At 41.0% G+C, this 19164-nt stretch overlaps 1 protein-coding gene across 2 annotated transcripts in view; it reads right to left on the bottom strand.

Moving 5' to 3' along the window:
• The window catches only part of ythdc2 (YTH domain containing 2), a 96545-nt gene that overhangs the window by 50241 nt on the left and 27140 nt on the right, over window positions 1–19164 (bottom strand). For both annotated transcript variants that reach the window (XM_072371563.1, XM_072371564.1), the window contains exons 6-10: window positions 18424–18590; window positions 11018–11120; window positions 9700–9856; window positions 6259–6366; window positions 5994–6142 (exon numbers count right to left, since the gene is read on the bottom strand). In XM_072371563.1, the coding sequence (XP_072227664.1) occupies window positions 5994–6142; window positions 6259–6366; window positions 9700–9856; window positions 11018–11120; window positions 18424–18590 (684 nt within the window). The remainder of the gene's footprint in view (window positions 1–5993; window positions 6143–6258; window positions 6367–9699; window positions 9857–11017; window positions 11121–18423; window positions 18591–19164) is intronic.

Genomic DNA, 19164 nt, shown 5'->3' with positions numbered 1-19164 from the left:
ATGCTTGATGACTCAGCAGCCAACACTTTGAATAATTACACTGTGAAGGCGGTTTGATAGTTATTTCTCATTCTAAAACAAGCTGTAATGGCAGTTTACTTTATTTTTTTAAAAAGGTTGAGGTTTTATTAATCACAATGTGTGAAATAAACTACAGGGGAGTCTGTAAATAAAATATGTGTGTGTGGGAAGGGGGGCAAACATTTTCTTATGTACCAAAGGGGGGCCCAGCAGAGAAAGTTTGGGAACCACTGTCTTAGTCTATAACTATGTGCTTTCTACTCATTTACACACATTCATACACCGATTGGAGGTTGGCAACGTGGGGTTCAGTGTCTTACCCGACATGTACCCCAGCGAAACCGGAGTGAAACCACCGACCTTCCGATTGGTGCGTGACTGCTCTTCTTCCTGAGCTACAGTATAGATTAACCAAGGGCCAAACTGACAATTGTCATGTTTATCAAATATTGCTGTATAATCTAACAAGTGGTCCCAGTAGAGTGCCTGTGTAGAAATCCCTCCGTTAGCTCTCCTATAGCTGCAAGTAGCCACATAACAGCAGCTATGAGCTAACAGAGCTATAGAACACGCTCATTCATTCATTCTTCTTTAAGTATTGGTGAAATAAAGACAGATAATGCCTTATTTAGAGGCTGCATCGTCCCTGCCCTGTTCACTCCGTTATATGGATCTCCAGTTATCTAAATATCTTCTGAAGGACGTCGACTTTCACCAAACTGTTCTCGGTGAGTAGATGAACGTATTTCATGCCAGAAATAAGGTCTAGGTTTAAAAGTACCAGAGTTCCCCTTTAATGATGCGGCAGTTGTCAGCTTATTGATTTCAACATATACATAAGATCATTTTTTCTTTTTTCCTTCCTGCTTTGACAGCATATAGGTGGTTTCCAGACTGTTATAAATATCCTAAAATCATTTTTTGTATATGCAGCTGAAGATTCATCATTGTGACTGCTCATCTGGCATCAACACTTTTACATGAGAGCACATGTACGCAGAGCCAGAAAACCTTGATTGACTTATCAAGTCGATGACCAGCATCTTGACATCGTTTAGGGCGATTTTTGTTGTTAGGGTAAGTTAAACTAGATAACTTAAAGACACTCTGTTTGCGAGCAGACAGCTTTAAGTCCTTGTATTCACACCTGGGATTAAAATGCATTCCCACTTTTGTCTCCATTTAGATCGAAGTTACCGTCAATGTATGCAGATGAACACAGTTCATATCTCACAGTCAGCTGAGCAACAAACAGAACATCAGCTGGTCTACTGATGTTTTTGTACAATCAAGAATACATTTAATGATGAATACATTTGTCTCAGGCAGAAAAAGAAACAAGCTACTTCATAACTGAGGAAGTATAACCTGCTCACCACACATTTCCAACTGGTCAGACAATCACAACAACAAGCTGAGAGCGTTAGCACGAGCTTGGAGTGCTCTGAGAGGTACAATAAATGATGGTCTGTTTCTACTGATGCACTGTACAGAGGCTATATTGTACACTACCTTTGGTGTACCATGTGACAAGTTTGTAGCACACAATATAGTTAATGAATAGTTTCAGTTGAAAGTTCAAACAGCACTACAAAATGGCTGACTCACATTATAGTGAACAAGTGGACAATTCAGACCCTGTTGGCCTCTCTCTTCCTGTACGTGTTCCTGTGGGTTGGTTTTTCATTATCCCAGGCAGCTCTTCCAACACTGCTGACGTTCCATTCCCACTCATTTTTTGATTAACTTGTAATAAATCCATAGTTTAATAATTAGTCACCCGATGAGCCAGTTAACTTAACCACTGTGAGGGGACTGGGGTCTGGTCCGTCTGTCTCCTTGCTGCCTGGCTATCCGGTCTCCTCACCGCCTGGATCTCCTGCAATTCTGTGGTTTACTATAGTAGTTTTCAAGCAGGTCCAGTTTGATGCCCCCGATTCAGTCTTTGAGGGGGCCAACTGTGACACTTTGCCACATTCTTTGCCAGAGCCACAGTCAAATCTGTTTGGTTTTTAATGTCTTATTCAGGTGTCAGCCAGGTCAAAACCAAACAAAGTGGCAACAACTTTGTTTTAAGTATGCAACTTAAAACAAAGGTTCTCAAACTTATAGTCCCAAAATTAAGTGCTGGTACAAATTTACTCAACTTAAAACAACGTCAGAGGGTTTTTACCTCAATTTATTTCTTAGGTGTACAGTTTGGTTTTATTCTTTTAACTCAAAGTTCTTTAAAAAAAATGTCCCAATGAGAAAGGGAGGAAAAAAAACACATTCAAGGTTTCTTCCTTGAGAAGAGAGAATGACAAGGAACAAAACACATGAACTGAGACTACAGGTTGCAGCCTTATTCCCAAAGAGATTAAATTCATCTTTTACCTCCAAATTCTACACGCAATATCCTATAATGACAAAGTGAAACAGGTTTGTTAGTATTTTTTGCAAATTCATTAAAAATAAAATAAAATATTTACACAAGTATTCACAACGTTTGCCATGACCCTCAAAAGTGAGCTCAGGTGCATCCTGTTTCCACTGATCATCCTTCAGAAGTTTCTACAACCTGACTGCAGTCCACCGGTGGTAAATTAAACTGATTGATCATGATTTGGAAAAGCACACACTTTTCTACAAAGGGTCCCATAGTTGATAGTGCATGTCCGAGCACAAACCACATGAAGTTCAAGGAATTGTCTCCGAGACAGGATTGTACCAAGGCACAGATCTGGGGAGGGCTACAGAAAAATTGCTGCAGCGATGAAGATCCCAATGAGCACAGTGGCCTCCATCATCAGTAAATGTAAGAAGTTTGGAACCACCAGGACTCTTCCGAGAGCTGGCCCACTCTGAGAGATCAGGGTAGAAGGGCTTTAGTCAGAGAGGTGACCAAGAACCCGATGGTCACTCTGACAGAGCTCCACCTTTGCTCTGTGGAGAGAGGAGAACCTTCCAGAAGGACAACTATTTTTGCAGCACTCCACCAATCAGGCCCGTATGGTAGAGTGGCCAAACAGAAGCCACTCAAGGCAAATGAAAGACTGTCAGACCATGAGAAATAAAATTCCCTGGAAACAAAGATTGAACTCTTTGGCCTGAATGCCAAGCGTTATGTCTGAAGGAAACCAGTCATCACCTGGCTAATACCATCCCTACAGTGAAGCATGGTGGTGGCAGCATCATGCTGTGGGGATGATTTTCAGCAGCAGGAACTGGGAGACTAGTCAGGGTCAAGAGAGAGAAGAATGCAGCAATGTACAGAGACATCCTTCATGATAACCTGCTTCAGAGCGCTCTGGACCTCGGACTGGGGTGAAGGTTCATTTTCCATCAGAACAACGACCCAAAGCACACAGTCAAGATAACAGAGTAGTGGTTTCAGGACAACTCCTGAATGTCCTTGAGTGGCCCAGCCAGAGCCAAGATTTGAACCCGATTGAACATCTCTGGAGAGATCTGAAAATGGCTGTGCACCGACACTCCCCATCCAACCTGATGGAGCCTGAGCGGTTCTGCAAAGAAAATGTGGAAAACTGCCCAAAAATAGGTGCCAAGCTTGTAGCATCATGCTCAAAAAGACTGGAGGCTGTAATTGCTGCCAAAGGTGCTTCAACAAAGTATTGAGCAAACGCTGTGAATAATAATGGAAATGTTTTACTTATTTTTCAGTGAAACAGTTTCAAACAAACCCGTTTCACTTTGTCATCATGGAGTATTGTGTGTAGAATTTTGAGGTAAAAGATCAATTTAATCTATTTGGGAATAAGGCTGTAACATAGGATATTGTGGAGAGAGTGGAGCGCTGTGAAAACTTTCTGGATACACTGTTCAAGGTCTACTCTAACATGAAGATGGGCTTAACGGTGAAGCCACTACCTCATGTCCGACCACATGTCCGTGCTCTTAATCCCAGCACATAACCCTCTCAGGAAAAGGGCTCCTACCACATCCAGAACTGTTTGGTCTCTCAACAGTTGCAGGACTGCTCTAAGACAACAAACTGGGATGTTTTTGAGCATCAAGACTTAGAGCAGAACACAACAGCTGTCCTGGGATATAACAAGTTCTGCACCGACATTGTGACTGTGGATAAGTCTATCCAACAAAAACAAGAGTTTCAGTCAGGATTCAGAGTGCATCATAGCACAGAAACGGCACTGGTGAAAGTTACCAATGATCTCCTGTTAGCTTCTGATAGCGGACTTGTTTCTGTGCTTGTCCTGTTGGATCTCAGTGCTGCATTTGATACGATCGATCACAGCATTCTGTTACAGAGACTTGAACATCTTATTGGGATTAAAGGAACTGCATTAGGCTGGTTTAAGTCATATTTATCTGATAGATTCCAGTTTGTTCTTGTAAATGAAGAATCTTCCTCACACATAGAACTAATTATATTGTATGTTCTACATTAGTCTGAATTAAATAGATATTGTACACGCCACAATATACTGAAGTATGTTACTTATTGTATTGTTATTATGAAGTAAAGCACTGCTTTCTGTCACGGTTTATGTTTTGATATTCTTGTTTTCAGGATTCTTTGTTATGTTTCAGGTTCTGTAAGGTTTTATGTTTTGATCTTCACGTTTTCAGGTTCTTATGTTTTCAGGTTCTAGGTTTCCAGGTCATGTTTTTTCCCTGTCACTTAGTTTCACTCAAGTCACCTGTTTTCTGTTTCACAGCTGCACCTCCTCCATCACAAATCACCTCCCCACACTATATAGTTTCCAGGTTACCGTCACTCATTGCAAAATCCTCACTTTACCACGAATGTTAAGTCTGGTTTTGCCTCATAGTTTTGTTATCCACAGTTCCATAGTCTTGTTCATTCATAGTCACAGTATTTCATAGTCTTGTCATCCATAGTCTCGTTATTTATAAATCAGTCTTGTTTTGTCATAGCTCCATAGTCTTGCTTATTCATAGTCCTGTTTATTTATCCATAGTCTTGTTTCGCTTTTTTCACAGTCAGTATTTATGATAACCGGCTCAGCCGCGCTTTTTGTTCGTGCCTTGTTTTTGGAATAAACCTCAGTTACCTTTTTTGAAGTCTGTATCTGGGTCCTCCCTTCCTGCACCATCGAACCTGACACTTTCAAGTAACTCACATGTTATTAAAATTTACTACACTGTATGGATTTTGAAAATATATACTAACACACAATAAGTATAAAAAAATGCAGTAGGGTGGCCCAATACAAATTAGAACTGCCTGGTACAGGTTGGGACCCAGTTTAGTCCAGCTAGAGAATACACGGGACACCATTACTTCAAACAGAAGGAATCTGGGATGTTGGCCAAAAGCCAAACCAATAGGGGAGAAGTATTGGGTATGATCTAATTGTTGGTGGGCAGAAGAGGGGGTTTTTTCTAAAGAAAGGCAGGACTTAAGCAGAAACTGAGTGTATAAAAGTCTTTTTCCGGAAAGGACTCTTTATTCCTTTTTTTCCTAAATAAACTCTTCTGCATTGGATTTTTGTCTGTTTTTCCCTGTTTTTGCTATCAGTATTGCTGTAATGAGGCATTTTTGATTAAAACTGGCCCTAAGCTGGAAATTTTTTCCAACCAGGTGAGCCTGAAACATTCCTTAGTTACGTTGCTATAGGCCGAGATCTCATGGTGCCTGTTGTGCCTCATTTCCTGTCCTCTCAACCCCCAACCGGTCAAGGCATCCCTTCCTGGTTTTGGTTCTGATGGAGGTTTCTTCCTGTTAGAAGGGAATTTTTTTTCTTTCCACCATTACCTGGGTGCAAGCTCAGGACATAGGACTGAATCAAAGAGAAGCTTTGATTTGATTTCCTTTGATTTGATTAGATAATTATTGTATTACAATTAACTGGATTATAATTGGCTTGAATTGGACTACATTTTTTTAAGTGCCTTGCAGTGATATTTTAGTGATTTGGCGCTATATATCAATTAATTTTGTCGTGCAAAGATGTGCAAAAATTCAATGAGGGGTGTACTTGGTTTACCGTCTTGTTGAGGTCCCTGTCATCTCTGTCCCCACAACTGCTGGCATGGAGGAAGCCTGGTGCTAACACATGGGTCATCTCTTTCTCCTCAACAGAACTGGTCTCCACTGCCTCACACCACTCTGTCAAATGTTTCTGTTTTCTCTCCTCTGAAAACCACAACACATGAAATACTCATCGGATGTTAAGATCAAGCTGGGCTTAAGGCTGTAGACAATTCTATCTCATTGATTAAACATTGAACAGATTGATAAAAACTTCATACGTCTTTTAGTCTCTTCCTTGTACTTCCACATGTCCCTGTTGTTAAAATCAGTCAGCCTGAGAATGTCCTCCAGAAAGAGGTCCTTCACTTCAAACTGTCTTCCTTTGACTGAAAAAAAAACAAAACAAAAGTGACAAAACCATTAGCATTCTGTATCATTTACATAGCTGGACAAACATTACATTAACAAATTTGTTTCAATCCTTAAATTCAGAATAAGCCAATTGTGAAAATAAATGCAGCTTTGCTTGCGTGTACCAATTATTTGGACTCATTTCTTGAGTGTGTGATATATGCGATTGCTGGACAGACTAGCATCTATGTAAGTCTACCTGTATACCTTTGTTGATATGCTGTCCATTCTGATCAGATCTATTAAGAGTTAAATATCGATTCAAGGCATTTTTTCATATGAATAAAAAATGTGTTAATTGTTCCACGGATAGATATAAAATGAGGATGCTACTTTCTAAGCCACATTTATCAAAGCAGTTATATCAAGAATAAGTTTCTTGAGTTATATTGAGAGGAATGTGTCACTGTTGCATGCCATTTTCCCTTTTTCCTCTTCCGTCTCCCGTCATTCCCCGACTCTGACAGTCAAAATGCCCTTAACATCGTACTGTGCAGAGGGTATGCAGTGTTGTCCATTACATTTAGCAGTTTGTGTAACATTCTTCTAACCAGCTCTGGAGCCTCGAGAGCAGTCTCCAGCACAGAGACAGTTTTCTATATCTGTATCTAAGTCACTGGCTCTGATGCTGTTGCCCATAGCCTTCGAGCATGCTTTAAATGATTTAATCAAGACAAGAAACATGGTGGCAGCAACCTAATATGAAAAAAAGCAATTTTCATTTTACTCAATCAAATAGTAGATAAAAACTGGTCTTGGTCTTGAAGAAAAAGTCATCAAACTACTTTGTATTCACTTTCATATTGCATTTAAAGAACAAAAACCTGCACATGAAAATCAGTCTGCAGTTGGAATAGAGGGCTTCCAAACTTTAATGAAAATTAACAACAAAAGAAGTGAAAAACAAATGGGCGAAAGAGGCGTCAATATCTGAGAATGGACTGTAAGAAATCAGCTTTAAAAACTGGGAATTAAAGCAGATCACAACTAAACCAAAGAAAACAACATTACTGTCACAGTTTGTTCCTCCCTGTTTCTGCCTCAGTCATTTTCCACTCTCGCTGTCTCTGTTCTTTGCTGCTTTTGGGTCCTAAATACACCCGATACAATTACAGTGGGCAAAAGAAATAGTTGTAGACTGTGGATGATTTGATGTAGGTAATATTCATTAATGAATTAAAAATCACAAACAACGACGGTGATGTCAGAACTTTTGCTTGGTGCAGGTCCAGTGAAACATAGAAAAGTCTCAATGACATTATGAGATTGCATATCGGTAAAGGACTGGAGGAGATGGCTGTCATCACCTCAAAGGAAACAGACACGTTGGATATTGATAGGTTTTCATTCCATCAACCATTAATCTAAAGGAGGTTTGCTGAAGGGAAAGTCAGTTTCCAGGATGTAAATGTATCTTACCACAGAGAAAAGAGAACTCAAGCTTTTCTTCATGAAAGATGTATCAACTCATTACATGGCCAGCAGATGGTCCAGATCTTAATCTGATTGACAACTGTGGTTCAAATGAGTATAAAAAAAGAAAGAAGGTTGGAACCTGACTGATGAAGACTACTGTTCTCAATTAGCAAGAAACAGTCAAGCAGTGATTAGTGCCAGAGGACGTGCAACAAACGGATGAATAACTGAATTAATAAGAAGCATTAATAATGGCAGTGGTATTAATACCCTCTACTCAGTTACCATTCCTAATCAAATTGCAGATGTCTTGAATGTAAGCATTTGCAGGACAAAAAGAAAAGAAAAAGCTGTGTGGGCCGCGGCCCGTTTGAGTGTGCTGGGTTAGCTTCCAGGCTATTTAGTCAAATTATTCAAATATTTTTATGCTCCTGTTGAAAAATTAAATGACTGGACCCAGACAGAAAAAAAGACTTGCACTGCCTTCACAACGGATCCGGAAAACGAGTCCGCCCCTGAGTCCACTTTCACACCGCGCCGGATCCTATCCGGACACAAAACAGCATCTCCACAATGGAAAGTTGAAAAGACTTGAAGACACATGATCGATCCTTTGGGTGCAAAAGCCTCTACGTACTGAGGACCAATCAGATCGCAAGATTGATCATGTGTCTTCAAGTCTTCTTGATATCTGGGGACATTAGACCTAACCCTAACCACTTTGAGTCGGCAGTTAAACAGTCAAAGATTTTATGTTTGTAAGGTTGAAACTTGTATTGTTCTCCAATATTACATAAAGAAATTGCATTTTAGCAGTGCTTTACCTAAATGTATGTTCATAAAAGTGACCTATCCTTTAGCTTAGTTTTCAGATAATAATGACAGTGGCAGAGTCTGTAATTCTACTGTTTCAGGCATCCTTAAGGTGGCAGCTTGTGCTAATAGACAGATTATTACTATTGACAGTTGTTAGGCACAGGGTAACCACTTTGGATTTTGAGCTTCTCTAAATTTGAAATCTGCCATTAGGCAGATATTCCAGTTGAATTTTCAAACTGTGAACTTGAAAATTATGACTTCTGAGTTCAAACTGAACACACCATTACAGATAATCTATTTTACAGTGTTATTACAGCAAAATGTCAAATGTATGTTGAATACAGCAAAGTCATTAATAAATGCATCAGCAGCCTTTCTTCCTGGAATGCAAACAGAAGCATTCTGAACTTGGGGATAAGCAAAAGAAATTATTTACCAACCAATTCAGATTTCCCTTCATCCATTTTCCTTCCAAGAGCCTATCCCAGTCAGACAGTAGGTGGAAGCCGGAGTACCGGGAGAGAACCCACACATACACGGGGAAAACATGCAAACTCCACAAAGAAAGGCCGCCCCAGCCAGGATTCCAACCAAGAACCCCCTAGGTGTGAGGCAACGGTGTCAAGCACCAATTCAGACTTGAGCAAGGTAAACAGGCCATCTACGGGACTTTATCTTAATCTGGTTTACTTACGAATCCCAAAAGATGAAAATTCCTGTTTCAGGGATTTTCACAAGAAACTGCATTCGAGAAAAGTAAAATAAATATTTCCAAATTAAATTCCATATGTTCTGTTCCTGTCCCTGCGCTAGCAGCCAGAATCTAAGATGTTCTCATCATCGTGTTTTTCTAGTCACTGCCTAGAGCCCAAATACAACAAGTGCATTCACATTTCCAGTATTAGGCACAGACTTTCTTACTGAGGTACTAAAAAGAAAAAAACGAAAGAGAAAAAAACAAGGCGCTGTTGGTAATGACAGGTTCACAAAAAGCTAATAGCTGGCAGACAAATAATATAGTGAGTAGAAATTTCAGCAGATTGTTTTAGCACAGATTTCATCAAAGGACTTACGGTGAATAACAGGGCAGGAGCCAAAGTACCGAAGGAACAGCTCTATATCCAAAGCTGCACTGGAAAGGATCAGTTTCAGTGTCGGGATCTTCTGAAGCACATCCTGCATCTTTGTCAGCAGGAAGTCAGTAAGACCATCGCGCTCGTGTACCTCATCCTGGATAAAGAAAGACACTTTCACGTGATGTCAATGCTCAGCCAAATCACAACAAAATCCACACTGGAAGTTTAAAATAAGGTTTCTGTATTCAACAGACGCTTTTATCCAAAGCGACTTACAAATGAAGGTATAACAAGCTATATAAAAAGCTAACAACACAGAAGGAACCCAGGAGTCCGACTCTGTCAGAGGTGACAGAGTAGAGATAGGGTGCAGGCATAGAAGGAAGTGCAGAAAGATAAAGTGCAGAGATAGAGGGGGTAGGGAAGTACAAGGTAAGTGCAGGATAGGAGATGCTCTCTGAAGAGCTGGCTTTTTGTTAATCTATAATACTTTAACCTCGTATTGCTGTAGTGGTGTAAAAGTTGGGAAACAAACCACTGATTGGCAAACGAGGACATGAAGGGTATAAATCAGAGAGGGAGAAGCCAATAATAATCCTGAAAGAGCTACAAAGCTCCAGAGCAGAGATTGGAGATCCAAGAATTATGGTGCCAGTGTCATGCTGAAGGAGTGTTTGCCATCAAAAACAGTTGGAATGTGGTTAGAGTTGGACGAATGATGAATGAAATTAAAGATAGGACCATTCCTGAGGAAAACCTATTTCATCCTGCAGCTGTGTTGCAATTGTCCAGTCATTCAACCACTCACCAGTTATGTAGTATTCATTTAAGGGAGCTGACAGTTGCTATTGCAATCCCAATACTAATAGAATGATGCAGTGTTTCGTAATAAGAGCCAGATATTTACTGTCGAGTGTCACATAAAACAAATGCCAGAGAGATGGTTTGCAACAAATTCGAGATGACGGACAGTACAAGCTGTTTTGGTGGAAGCCATGTTGGAATTAACTTCATGATACAAATCTTTGCAAACACCTAATTTTCCTAATTTATGGTATCCACCTTCTGACTGTGGCTGTAACAATGTAATTATCTTCAATATACTAACAATCAAATGTTGGAAAACAATCGTTTTTAGAGGCACAGTGCCCACATTGTTGTAACTAATGTGATTTCTTAAAAAACAAGCTACATTACTTACCCCCAACATGTCTACTGTTCACACCAAGCAACTTGAGGGGATGAACAGTACAAAGAATTTCCCTTACTTATTATGAGACTGTATACCCTTTGAATTTGTAGACTTAATGCTCACCACAATGACATGTGTGACCGTAGTGAGACTGCCATCTCCTGCCATCAAGGTTCTGAGGAGCACTCCACTTGTGCAAAACGTCAGCAGTGTCTTGGGGGAGACCCTGAGATTTGAAAATAAAACAAGAGTTACAAGTCTTATTCAAGAACTGGGAAGTTTTTTCACTGGCTCAGAGAATTTGTGCTGAAGTTAAAGGGGACATTCTAAAAAGTCATGGCCTCTCTCATTTTTATAGCTCTGTAATGCCGAATATCCATGTTGCCCACATTCCAAAGCTTGAGTGAAACTTTTTTTTCGGAAATTAAAAGCCCAGGTTTTACTCACCCATGAGCTTTTACCCAAACAGTGAGAGTCTGGAGTGACTATCCACTGGGCAAACAAGGTCTATGTACATACAGAAATGGCTGATATCAGTCGTTGGTCCAGTTCAATATTTGAACGGCCGGAGTTAGTTGTTGAAAAAAAATTATGTTCAGACATTCATGGATGTCCACTAACATCTGAGATTGGTCAAGAAAAGATATTCTAACTGATCAGAATCCAGATCCACATTGATGACCAGAATTATTCAAAATGTGTGCCATGGCCACATAAATTAGGATTTATCAAACTAGACCAGGGCAACCCGCAGCTCTTTTATCCTAAAGCTTGTTTTATAGTTGACGCGTTGCTCACGCGTGACGTCAAAATGACGTATTTCCGCCTGGCACGTAGTTGTGCACCAGTCAAAAGTTGTAAGTTGTAGAGAACGACAAACTGCATGGACCAATTCGAAAACAGGCTCCGTGAGGAAGTGCGTCTGTCCAGGCACTTGTACAACACTGCATTGAAACCGCATAAGCAAGTAAAACAGCAAACTGATCTGTTGTTGTTATTATTGCATCCTGAAAGGCAACGATAATTCCCAAGAGTGTCCATTGAAGCTCACTATTCCATAACAAACAAACAGGTACTATATCTAGGTACTATATCAGACTATAATGGTGATAACACACCTATAACTTCTGCAGGCTCATTAGCTATTATGTAAGCAGAGGTGAGAATGCTGACCACTGATGACAGTGCTACTCTTGCTACTCTTGAGGGGGGCATTTTTTTTCCTCTCCACTTTCATCATTGTGGAGTAGTTCCGCGTGGCTTGGGAAAATAAATGAAAAAGTATCCAACTGAAATCCATTTTAGGTGTTAGTTCTTTTTTTCCCCATTGTAGCTCTAAATTGGAAGGTTATTGTGATCTTGAAATATTAAAATAAAATTATATTTTATTTTATTATTATTATTTTTTTAATTTTTTTTTACACAAAATATAAAATGTGCTTCAGACTCACCGAAAGCCTTTCATCAGTGTTTCATTTGCATACCACTCCACATACCCAAGCTTTTTCCTTTCATATGCCTCTACTACTAGTTCCTCAAAAGCTTCCCTTGGCAAAGCAGATCTGTTTGGCATTCACGGTATTCAGATTACAATTCTGCTGCCATAATGCTGGAAAGGACAAAGAAATCAATTTTTTTTTTAAAAAGGTACCTGATAAACTAGATAGCTCACAATTCAACAAGTTCTTCAAAGAGATGCAAGATGATCATAACTGAAGAGACTGAACTACTAGAAGGCAACATAGATGAATGGATAGATCAGATTGTGGTCAGTTGCCATATTTACTGAGTCTGCTTAGCTGCCATTCTATTAGGAGTGTGCCAGTGTGATGATGGCTATAGTAATGATGCAGGGTCTGCCTCTCTGTGCCTAAAGTGCAGAGACAGAATGTCTTGCCTACAAAGCAAATAAGGTTTGTTCAGAAAGTTACTACAATTTTTTGCTAGGTCCTTTTCAAGCTGGAGTATAAAAAAAAAAAATCATAGAAGCTCTCAAACACGTCTAAATGTAAGTTATATCTGGTTGGTGACAGTCTAACCCAGGTAGCATGCGTTATCCGATGTTTATCTGTGTGCAATATGAGGGACAGGGGGCCTACTTGAATCACCGCATGTCATGATCTGACTCGGCTGTGGAGATGTGCTTTTTCTGAGTTGTAGGCTGGGGTGAGCAGGTTTCCTTGGACACCAGGGCGAATTCTGGTTGCTGCCTGCTGTCACACCTGTTCATTATCTGCAGTCATCAAGACTCATTCTTAAGGAGCAGCAGGCCTCGCCAGATCTTTATACCATTACCGTGGTAATCAGGCCCTACTTGTACTTGTTAAGAGTTTATTCTAAGTCTAGACTGTACTTACCCTCATTCCTTCTGTTCCAGCCACAAGTCTCCTGAGATACTGTTTATGACTCTCTGGTTACCATTCCCGACTGAGCTGCATCACAATTCGGTGTTCGGATCCACCACTGAGCAGACATCAACCACCGCGGAAGGTCCTCTGTCCTCTACCTGCCCGCTTACCCTCCTACTACTCTGGAGCACATCTTCCAGACAGACGTACACTGCCCCACCTTCCAGTCAAAATTTCACCTGCAAATAGTAAGGCCGTCTCCATACTTCTCTTGGAATAATTCCCTGTTTGGATTTCCCATGCGAACTGTCATCTTCTCATTCTGTTCACGCCTGCCTCGGATACCTCAGTGTTGTCCGGTTACTCACCATACCTCTGGGTCCTAAAGTCAATGTGTTCCTGTCACTCTAATTCTCTGTTGTTAAAGAAATAAACTTGATTTCTTCAAAGTGAATTTTTCATCTGAGTCCATCCCCGGTTTTGGCTGAGCCCCACGACATCACAATCTGGCCACAACATGGATTCAGCCACCTTATCCAGTCAGGGAGTGCTCTTAGGAGAACACGAGAAGGCACTCCGTGAATGACAGGGACTAAGTATCAAATGTCTGGAGCAGGTTTTTGACATGATGGTGAAGATTGATGAACGTTCTTTCCACAGTTTCCCCTGCTGTCAAAAATCTGGTGTCCCATGCACCTCCTGCCGGACAACAGTTTTGGGACATCTCTTTTCCCACTCCTGACTCCTACGTTGGTCACATTGGGGGGGTGTTTTACTCCAGTGTTCCCTAGTGATAACTCAGTTCCCTCGCTCTTTCTCCTGTGATTCAGCAAAAACGACATTTGCTCTCGGGCTACTCAAGGGTAAAGCCTTAACATGGGCTTTTGCCTTCTTCAAAACCGACTCAATTGAGACCTATCCCTTTGGTGAGTTTATTAAAGAATTCCGTGAGGCTTTTGATCACCCACTTAGCTACGACAACGCCACCAAACGTTTAGTGAATCTACGGCAAGGAACTCAGTCAGTTGCAGACTTTCTTATTGAGTTTTGGATCCTCGCTGCTGAAACTGGTTGGAGTTCCAATGCTTTACGGGGAATTATACCGAATTCTTTTAACAAGCAAATAAAGGATCAAGTGGCCTTTCGCAACAAACCGTCTTCATTATAAGAGTTAGCGTCAGTGGCTATGCGGTTTGACAACCGTCTCAGTAAGCGTAAGAGGGAAACGGACCCCATAAGCCCTTGCTCAGATGCGGCTCTTGCGACAGTCACTCTCCCTGTCCACTTCTGTATACACAATCGGTTAAAAAAAGTCCTCTTGCAGTAGATACTGAAATTGCAGAACCTATACAATTAGGACGTAGAAGGTTATCGCCTGAGGAACGATCGAGGAGTATGCGCAAAGAGAATGCATTTCTTGTAGCTCGCCATTTCATTGCTGCCTGTCCGGTTCGGCAAGAAGAGCACGCCCACCAGTAAATGCGAGGGTACTGGTGGGTGGAACTAATCTTAATTGTTTCACTTCACCTGTAACTTTGGTGTTCGAAAGGGTTAATCATGCTACTCATGCCCTAATTGATTAAGGATCAGAAAACAATCTGTTAGGTCCGAATTTAGCCACTCAGGTCTGCCAATCATTCAGTTACCCTCTCCCATATCCATTTCAGCCCTTGTTGGGGTTTCTCTTGCCACTATCACGGATAAAACTAGACCGATAACACTTTTTGTTTCGGGTAACCATTGTGAGCTCTTGGAATTCTATTTGTTCCCTGTGGCTAACACTCCCGTAATTTTAGGTTACAATCATATCCACGGGACTAGCCATGTATATCCTCCTGCCTTCAATCTGCAGCTCCTGTTGCCAGTCAATCATGTTCCCTGCCGGATGAACCAGTCGATCTTTCGCTCATTCCCTTAGAGCATCATGATTTGAGTTACCTGTTCAGCAAGAATAAGGCTCTCAATTTACCACCTCATAGACCTTATGACTGTGCCATCGTCTGGGGCTCCTTTACCCTCGAGCCATCTCTATAATTTGTCTTGCCCAGAAAGATTGTCTATGGAAACCTATATGCAGGACTCTTTAGCTTCTGGAATCATCCGCTCCTCTTCGTCAGCCGTAGGAGCAGGATTTTTTTTTTGTGGACAAGAAAGACAAATCCCTTCGTCCCTGTATAGATTATCCTGGGTTAAATCACGATTAAAAACAAGTACCCCTTATCGCTCATTTCCTTGGCTTTTGAGCCTATACAGGGCTCCACGATCTTCACCAAGCTGGACCCAAGAAATGCTTACCATTTGGTGTACATACGTAATGGAGACGAATGGAAAACTGCCTTCAACACTCCGTTGGGACACTTGGAATACCTTGCAATGCCTTTTCGCTTAACCAACACTCAGGCAGTTTTTCAAACACTGGTGAATGATGTTCTGAGGGATTTATTTGGATGATATCCTCATTTTTTCACAATCCCTGGGAGAACACAAACGACATGTACGGATGTAACCTAGGTTACCAGGCATTTTTCTTAGTAGTCCAGTTCATCTCAGTTTATTGGTGAAATAAATAAATAGGATTTAGGATTAAAATCTTAAATATGTAAATAAATAGATTAAAAACAAATAAAGTACACATTTATTTAGAAAAGAGTATTTTGTTTTATCTCAAGTGTAGTGAATGTGCCTTTCTCAAAGTTTAAAAATTCAGGTGACATGAGGAGTTCACATGATGTAAAGTAACCAATCAGGCGCCGTCAGGGTGTACATGTGTATTGTTGTCTCTCTCTCTGTCGGACCAACATTGAGGCAGCTACATGCTACCTTTTTCGCTACGTATGTTATCATTTTCTGAGCAAGAGAGCAAGATATTAGGACGTCTTTACTATTTTCATTGGAGTGGAGAGCGAGACCTCTTTTTTTGTTGTTGCTGTGGGTTGGTTAGAGGACCACGAATCCTGCAAAAAGGACGAGAGAGAGCGTGAGTGGTGTCTATTAGCAGCTGTGGCGCTAGCCTAGACCATTAGCCACATTAGCTCCGCTAAATTCATTTTGTGAAAATACACATTGCTGAACTCCCGTGTTCCCGTTTCTTCTGATGTGTAACTTGGACTGATGAGAGCCGTGTGACTTGCATTGTGCTGGAGATTGTGTGTGTGTGTAATGATTGAGCCTTTGGCCGGGTCTATTTCGTGGTATGGGTTCCTGTTCCAAGACGGCATGGAGATATCTACTACTGAGGTTCTTTCTGTGCTGTAAGGGGGAGGGGCAAACTCAGTGGTTGTGGCAAGCCACCCAAAAGGGGAAAAAAAAAAAAAAAACAGAACTGTGATTTGTAAATGACTTGGGGATTTAGTGTGCAAATTGTTTTCTCAAGTGTTTGACACTCATTTATTTCTTTATCCTATTTTCCTTAATACAAAACACCACATGAATACTTACCTGTTGGTCATGTGAGTTCTTTACTCATCACCCAATGCCAATTGCTAATACTCCTTTCTCCTATAGCGAGACTAGACTTCTGATTTACTGGTCTGCAAGAATATTAACATACTGTTGAAAACATATCCGTATCACCTAGCCTTTACAACTAACAGCAAGAGATGAGGCAGGTTACACGGGCAGTGTTACAAAGATTGCTGGAAAAATCGTCTTTCTGTTAAAGCTGAGAATTTCACAAATTATCAGTATTAGTATCTTGTGAGGACGGACCCCCACAAGATCCAAGCTGTTGCCGAGTGGCCTGTCCCATCCTCACACAAGGACCTGCAACGGTTCTTGGAGTTTGCTAAATTTCTTTTGTCATTTCATTCGTAATTATAATCAAGTAGACCTTTGACTGGTTTGACTTCTACTAAAACTGCCTTTCCAGTGGTCTTCTGAGGCTGAAGCGGCATTTGCGACCCCGAAGAATCATTCCACCTCAGCTCCCATTTTGGTTCAACTGGATCCTGATCGACAGTTTGTGGTGGAAGTGGATGCCTTTGATTCAGGAAGAGAGATGAATCAGAAGGGAAGATACATCCGTGTGCTTTTTTTTTTTCCCCCACATAAACTGTCTTCTGCAATTATGACGTTGGCAACAGGGATACTTTGGCAGTAAAACTAGCCTTAAAAGAATGGAGACATTGGCTAGAGGGTGCTAAACAGCTTTTCCTGGTTTGGACCAACCACAAAAACTTGATATATCTCATTGATGCTAAGAGATTGAATTCCAGGCAAGCACGCTGGGTGTTATTTTTTGGGCTTCAATTTTTCCCATCACCGTCCCGGCACCCGTAATGTTAAACCAGATGCGCTTTCACGGCAGTTCTCTTCAAGTTCTTCTGATAACCCTGATAGCATCCTGCCATGTTCCTGTGTTTTAGGTGTAACATGGGCTGTGTAGGATCATTCAACAAGGACTTAACTCTGAGCCTGATCCCGGCCACCCTAATCAACGCTATGTATCCTCCTCTGTGAAATCTGCTGGGGACACATGGCCCAATTTGGCATCTGAATCCATCCTGCTGAGCCCCATGACACTGCATAGGTAGATTAACAACATGTGAATAATCTTTCTCACCATAGAATGATGAACTCCTTGCTTGTCTTTAGCACTTCTTGTTTGCTGATGATCAATTGATAAATTTCATAAGCACCTTTCTGCTGCCTACCCTCCTAATTCAGTTAGAAGCAGGACGGGTAGACCTAGTTTTTCACACACCGCTTATGCATTTTGTCTTATTTTTATTTATTTATTTAATCCTGAAAAAAATGATCTCTTACCCAAAGATATTAAACTACAATAAAAGTGGATTCACTTGGAGACATCTTAGAGTCCCAGCAAAAATACCAAAGAGGACACATTCTTGATTTTTCAGATAACTTTGAAATAAATACAGCTGGGTTTTTCCACTAGCTAAAGAATCTAACTGTTTGCAGTGCCAAAGGTATGAGCAGGCATATCAATCAGTATTTTTTTCCACATAAGATTTATTTCTGTCCCGTCCTAACCTGCCTGGGCAAGGTGGACACTGTTTGAGAAGCTTGCCGTATTACTATTCACTCGGGCCACACAAACCTGGCCTGCCTGCCGCATGATGCCCACATCTCCTTGAAAAGTGCAAACAGGTGTCACTTCTAATGTAAAAAAATAGATTTTTGCTTGTCCACCTTAAATATAAATGTTTTGAAAAAACCTACCTGCTCTCGAGTCTGATGTGATAACCAACAGTCTGGCCCACACACTCCCCTCTCTCAGCTGCCACTCTTTCCGCCACAGCAATGGCAGCCAGGCGTCTGGGCTGAGTACAGAAGATCCTGCAGGGTTGTCTATTCTTGCAGCAGTCATCTAACAAAAACTGTGGGATCTGAACAAAACAGAGACACCAGATAAGCTTTGAGGGTTGTTTTTTTTTGTAGTTTATAAAATCTATGTTTACAACAGATAAACACACTAGAACAAAAATAAAAATGCAACACTATAGAAAAAAAAAGGCACAGTTGTCACATTACTGCTTTATGGCTCACCTTATCTCCCAGTACTTTTTCACTCTACCCCACTCTACCTACCAGCCACACACACCTCATCAGCCAACTCAGCTCACCTGTGCACCATTACTCTTCCTCTCACCAAGCAAACCAGTACATAGGCTTATCCAGTTCATTCACTCTTTGCCAGATTGTTCTTCGCTCTGCTGATGCAAGACCTTCTGGCCTTTTCCCCTGGATTGATCACCTGTTGCCAAGCGTGCCTGTTTCTTACTACAAGTTTTGCTTTGTGGACTTGTTTGTCTAAGCACATGTGGAGTCCCTGTGGATTTGTCTTCCTGGTCAGACTGTTTACCCGGTTTCTGACTTTCTCCACTCCATAAACGGAACTGTTGCCTGAAATAAGACTGAACTGCGAGTTTGTTGCAATAAATTCTACTGAAAACTGAGCCA

Source organism: Leuresthes tenuis, unplaced genomic scaffold (genome assembly GCF_036924035.1).
Source record: "Leuresthes tenuis unplaced genomic scaffold, fLeuTen1.0.hap1 SCAF_19, whole genome shotgun sequence".
In the NCBI taxonomy this organism is placed as follows: Eukaryota; Metazoa; Chordata; class Actinopteri; order Atheriniformes; family Atherinopsidae; genus Leuresthes; species Leuresthes tenuis.
Note: the sequence above shows the minus strand (reverse complement) of the source record. Positions and strands in the feature narration are given on the sequence as shown.